The 6,000-nt window shown below is 47.1% G+C and overlaps 1 protein-coding gene across 4 annotated transcripts in view; it reads right to left on the bottom strand.

Annotated features, from left to right (window-relative positions):
• Window positions 1-2,149: 2,149 nt before the first annotated feature.
• The window catches only part of LOC129814175 (partitioning defective 3 homolog), a gene marked incomplete at its 5' end in the record, with an annotated part of 196,098 nt that continues 192,247 nt past the window's right edge, over window positions 2,150-6,000 (bottom strand). For all 4 annotated transcript variants that reach the window (XM_055867063.1, XM_055867065.1, XM_055867064.1 and 1 more), the window contains 1 exon segment: window positions 2,150-5,118. In XM_055867063.1, coding sequence (XP_055723038.1) covers window positions 4,710-5,118 — 409 coding nt within the window.

Raw genomic sequence — 6,000 nt, 5'->3', positions numbered from 1 at the left:
CTTAAATTGAGCTCAGGTGCATCCTGTTTCCATTGATCATCCTTGAGATGTTTCTACAACTTGATTGGAGTCCACCTGTGGTAAATGAAATTTATTGGACACGATTTAGAAAGGCACACACCTGTCTATATAAAGGTCTCACAGTTGACAGTGCATGTCAGAGCAAAAACCAAGCCATGAGGTCAAAGGAATTGTCCGTAGTGCTCCGAGACAGGATTGTGTCGAGGCACAGATCTGAGGAAGGGTACCAAAACATTTTTGCAGCTTTGAAGGTCCCCAAGAACACAGTGGCCTCCATCATTCTTAATTGGAATGAGTTTGGAAACACTCTTCCTAGAGCTGGCAGCACGGTCAAACTAAGCAATCGGGGGAGAATGGCCTTGGTCAGGGAGGTCAACAAGAACTCGATGGTCACTCTGACAGAGCACTAGAGTTTCTCCGTGGAGATGGGAGAAACTTCCGAAAGGGCAACCATCCCTGCAGCACTCCACCAATCAGGCCTCTGCGGTAGAGCGGCCAGACGGAAGCCACTCCTCAGTAAAAGGCACATTACAGCCAGCTTGGAGTTTGCCAAAAGGCGTCTAAATGACTCTTAGACCATAAGAAATAAGAATCTTTGGCCTGAATGCCAAATGTCACGTCTGGAGAAAACCTGGCACCATCCCTACTGTGAAGCATGGTGGTGGCAGCATCATGCTGTGGGGATGTTTCTCAGCGGCAGGGACTGGGAGACTAGTCAGGTTCGAGGGAAAGATGAACAGAGCAAAGTACAGAGATTCTTGATGAAAACCTGCTCCAGAGCGCACAGGAATTCAGACTGGTGCGAAGGTTCACCTTCCAACAGGACAAAGACCATAAGCACACAGCCAAGACCACGCAGGAGTGGCTTCGGGACGAGTCTCTGACTGCCCTTGAGTTGCCCAGCCAGAGCCCGGACGTTAACTCGATCAAATATATCTGGAGAGACCTGAAAATAGCTGTGCAGCGAAGCTCCCCATCCAACCTGACAGAGCTTGAGAGGATCTGCAGAGAAGAATGGGAGAAACTCCCCAAATACAGGTGTGCCAAGCTTGTAGCGTCATACCCAAGAAGACTCGAGGCTATAATCACTGCCAAAGGTGCTTCAACGAAGTACTGAGTAAAGTGTCTGAATACTTATGGAAATGTTATTTATTTTTTATGTATAAAAACCAGATTTTGCTCTGTCAGTATGGGGTATTGTATGTAGATTGATTGGGGGGGGGGGGGATCATCCATTTTAGAATACGGCTGTAGCGTAACAAAATGTGAAACGTTTTCCATTAATAGACAAATCCAGGTAGGTCACTCCTCGTTTTGGCCCGTTTTCTTCCTAGTAAATACGAAACAGTAGTCAGTCCTGCATTTGAAAATAAAGCAAAATAATGTGCGAAAGTCTCATCTCATATACTAAACAACAAAGTCAGTCATTGTCGTGACACATCCATAGCAGGCGATCAAACAGATCTGAGTTACGCAATAATAGATATTTCGGTTTCCTCTGGAAGTGTCAAACAGGAAAAGACCGAAGGTTGCCGACGACTCCTTCTCGGGCCGGAGGCGGAGACAACAGCACGAGGACACGGCGCTCTCTGTGGCATTATTTGATCACTCAATGAAAGAGCACACAAAGCTATGAAGATAAAAGAACAGGATGAGATGGAAGGATTTCTTTCCACTTCTTTTTTCCTCCGCTCTCATCTCCCCCCCCCCCCCCCCCCCCCCCCCAGTGGCTGAAATGACTTAATGGTATTTGTTTAGAATGTCAACTTTAACCCTAGTAACACACACAGTAGCCAATGTCATTCAACAAGTCCCTTATGAGAGACGATAAGAATGACTACAATTAACAGAAAACGCAGAGGGATTACTACAGTACACAAACTGCATTGCCAATGCAAATGCTGACACGCAGGCACTAAGACATATACACAAAATCACAGCTCTATTCAAATTCAAGATTTGAAGCTAGAACTACAATAGCCTAATGATAAAGATGCCAAAAGCATATTAAAGATTCAGGAGTGGATGAAACCAGACTCACTGCTACTAATGAGGATTCCTGAACCTGACACCAATGCCAGTTCATTTTTCAAAAGGACAGGATGAAGAATAGAATACATCCCAGACAGACAGTTGTAAACAGGTTGAAACCACCCTCCTTTTATTTTAAATGTGATATGTACAGGAAAAAGGTCCGTTTACATTTCTTAATATATCAGGTCAAAGTCTGAAAAACAATTGCACTGTGCTTACAATAGCTTTATACTTTAAACGTCATGATACATACAGCATTGTGAAGTCAGACGGGATACAAATACACTGATCCCCCTAATGCAGAGGCTTATTTTAACTTTCACTGTAAAAAACTAGAACCAAACAACGAAAGCTTTTCAGGGAAACAAAAGTACCCCAAAACAATCATGACATACTGTACCGAAGAGATTCAAACGGTATGTGAAAAAGACTTGGTGTAATGGTGTGTCAGTTAGCTACAAAAAGGATCTGACCACATTGTTTTCCCTCCTTAGGCACTTATTATAGACCTCTGAACCTAGCCATGAACTAGCCTGGTCCCAGGTCTGTTTGTGCCGTCTTAACTGCACCCGGGCTAGTTTTCCCTAGGTACAGATCTAGGATCAGCTTTCCCCTCCCCCAATCCTAACCATTAGCGGGGGAAATGCAAAACTGACCCAAGATCAGCGACTAGGCCGAGGGAACTTCATCCTACACCCTTGTTAACAACGATGACCGTAGACGTAAACTAGACAGCACAAACAGATCTGGAACCAGGCTAGCAATGGACACCAGACAACAGATTCCCACCAGACTGCAGACATTGGCGAAGTACTGCAGAGCAGACGACATAACACTCTTATTTCCATGTTAGACATGTTCAACAGCTGATACAGGGAGTTCGCTCTCTCACACCATGGCCCGAGTCCCAAATGGCACTCAAACTATTTAGCTCAACTATAGGGATCTGGTCAAAAGTAGTGCACTATGTAGGGAATAGGGTGCCATTTGGGACGCAACCTGCGTTAACTCACAAATGGAAGCTAATGCATTTCATATGACTGTACTTGGCGTAGGGAGAACACATTGAAGCACATCTCCAAAGCAGCGAGGTGCCAGACACTTCTGTTATAGTATACCGCGAGGCGACACAGAGTACATACGCCAGTCATTTTCTTTCTCTCCCCTTTTGTGTATTCACCACACTCTCCTTTGTTCGGTTGCATTCATCTCCACCATTCTGTACATTTCATAGACATCCGAGCATCGTCACATTAAAGGCCCATTATATACAAGAGAAGAGTGACTCACTAGTTCTCAGCTATACGGCAGCTGAACGCAACTACCACTCAAACACAATTTCATATTTTTATTAACAAAGGAAGATGGGTCGATTAAACCGAAATCTTGCATCAGTATTCCGGTTGTCTCTCTTTCCGTTTCTTTGTGGAGCGAAACCGTGATGTGGCCCTCCACTCCGGAGCAGCCTCTTGCGACTGTGTTCTGTTCTTTGGCTGTGGCAGGCAGCAGGTGGCTTGTGATGAAAAATTCAGTGCAGGGCTGGCGGGGGAAGAGGAGAGGTGGGGAGGAGGAGAGGATGGAGCCAGAGACAGGCAGACAGGCAGGCCAGGTTAGCCGTGCCCAGAGCAGAGAGGCCAGGCAGTGGATCAGAGACCTCTCTCTCACTCTCTGTGGAGACGACACACACATGAATCATTTATGAGGGGCCTTCATTAATAACCAGTGCTATGCCCTCCTTCTCCCCCTCCTTTAACACACTCCCTCTCTTTTCACTCTCTCTCTCTCTCTTTTCTCGAACCCTTTGGGGAATACTGAAGGGGCTTCTCATAAAGACAAAACGATTAAAACAGATAAATAGAATAATGAGAAGCTCAGCGTTGTTGTTTTGACTTAGTGTTAGAGTAGTACTGTCTAGGCAGCCTAGGGGTTTTTCCTGGCCAGGGGTGGGCAAGGGGCAGGGGTGACAGGTCATGTAGGAGCCATGGTTAACAACACCAGACCACAATGGAAGTGTCAATGATGGAGACCACACCACACTCGCACATCGCTCACTCACATTCAGACACACGGTATCTCTCACATGCACAAAGGCACACACACCCACATACAAACTTGTCCATGGCTTAAAATAACGCCCGTTTGCCTATCTGTTTGATTGTCAGAGCGTGAGGGTAACAGATGTCTGTGAATCACACAACACTACTACCCAGAAAGCATTGTGACCATAAATACAGAAAGTCTCACTTAACAACAAACAGTCTGTAGGAGGGGAACATGACTGACTAGGACTGAATGGAAGACTAAGAGGTCACATCCAGGGTAAGCTATTAATTCAAACACCCACTGTGCAGTCCCTAACTCTTCTTAGATCAATCTCGGCTAATCAGCTCCTCAAGTTGTCCACATCTTCCACAACTATGGCCCCCTCTTGCCTGTCCCTATCCCCTCAGGAGTAGAAGGAGCTTCCCCATTCTATGCTAAGCAGCTCCTCAAGTTGTCCACATCTTCCACAACAGTGGCCCCTCTTGCCTGTCCCTATCCCCTCAGGAGTAGCTGCTAAGCAGCTCCTCAAGTTGTCCATATCCATCGCCACCAATTGTGGCCTCTTGGAAGCCCTGTCCCTTCCCCTATACCTTCCCCTTTCCTCTGTTTCCTCAGGAGTAGAAGGGCCTTCCCTTCTCGGGCCCCTGCAGCTTGTTGAGCCTGGCCAGCTGGGAGGGCGACGGGGGTACGTCCTGTCTATAGGGGCCCTTAGGCGACACAGGGTCCTTGTGAGCCGAGTACCCGTCATAAGTGTTGTTCCCGGGGTGTTCCTGTGGGGGCGCTAGCAGTAGCTGCTTCCCTTTGGCCTCCTGCTCCCTGCGTCTCTGCTCCTGCCTCAGCAGCTCCTGGGCCTCCAGGAGGACGCGGGCATTCACGCCGCTCATCCCCGGGTAGCCGTTTCTGGAGCCCTTGTAGCTAGAGTAGCGAGGGTTCTCCTTGGCCGTCTGGAAGCCATCCCCTGGCGGGTAGACCTTGTCCCAGGAGTCCTGCGAGATGGAGCTGGGGTTCTTCCTGGGTTGCCTGTGGAGGGAGGGAGAAAGTGTGAATGAAAGGTAGTGCGAGACACGAGTGAAAAGAGCGTTTTAAAGAGGAAGAGTGCATTGACTCAGAAAGAGAAGGGTGAGAAAGTGAGAGAAAAGGTGAGACTACAGAAATATAATGATTAGAATGGGATTCAATATTCAAGCCAATGATCCCATAATGGGTGGACTGAACTGGCGTCTATTTATACTGTACCCATGGGAATTAAACAGGCTGCCATTTAGAGTGTACCAGTGGTGATGCTATTTCTACGGGTGAGACACGAGTGAAGATGTTAAGAGGGTTTTAAAGAGAAGGGGTGCAATGACTCGGAAAGAGGAGATTCCACAGAGAGAGGCCGGGCCAGACAAAGCCCAGCACCACCCATAACCAATAGGCAATTTAGCACACAATAAAAACATAGAAACACATAAACCTAGAGGGACAGTGACACAGCCATTTCCATCCATATGGCCCTTTTGTGAAGGACAGACAGGCCCATTGGGTTTGACAGGCAGTAATAGCAGCCCTGCTGCAAATGAGACTCAACCGGACCCACTATGTCACTCTGGCGGTTTCACAGTAGAAATCTGACATGGTATTTAAAAAAGAGGAGCTGTCAGCCTCCTTCTTCCATACAACATACAGTCAGTCAGCCCTGCAGATGTGTGTGTGTGTGACATCACCCCGACTCATGCTTGACTGGGCACTTTGTGAGCTCTCTGTGTTCAGCCCATATGATATGCATGAGTGTTCAGGCCTAGAGCACAGCTTATCTCAGGGGCAGGAGAAATGGAAAAGACTGAATAACATCAACGAACCAGACCTGGGTTCAAACACTATTTGAAATAATTTCAAATACTTAATCTGTGGTTGATTGAG

The sequence above is a fragment of the Salvelinus fontinalis genome, chromosome 17 (genome assembly GCF_029448725.1).
Source record: "Salvelinus fontinalis isolate EN_2023a chromosome 17, ASM2944872v1, whole genome shotgun sequence".
Taxonomy (NCBI): domain Eukaryota; kingdom Metazoa; phylum Chordata; class Actinopteri; order Salmoniformes; family Salmonidae; genus Salvelinus; species Salvelinus fontinalis.
Note: the sequence above shows the minus strand (reverse complement) of the source record. Positions and strands in the feature narration are given on the sequence as shown.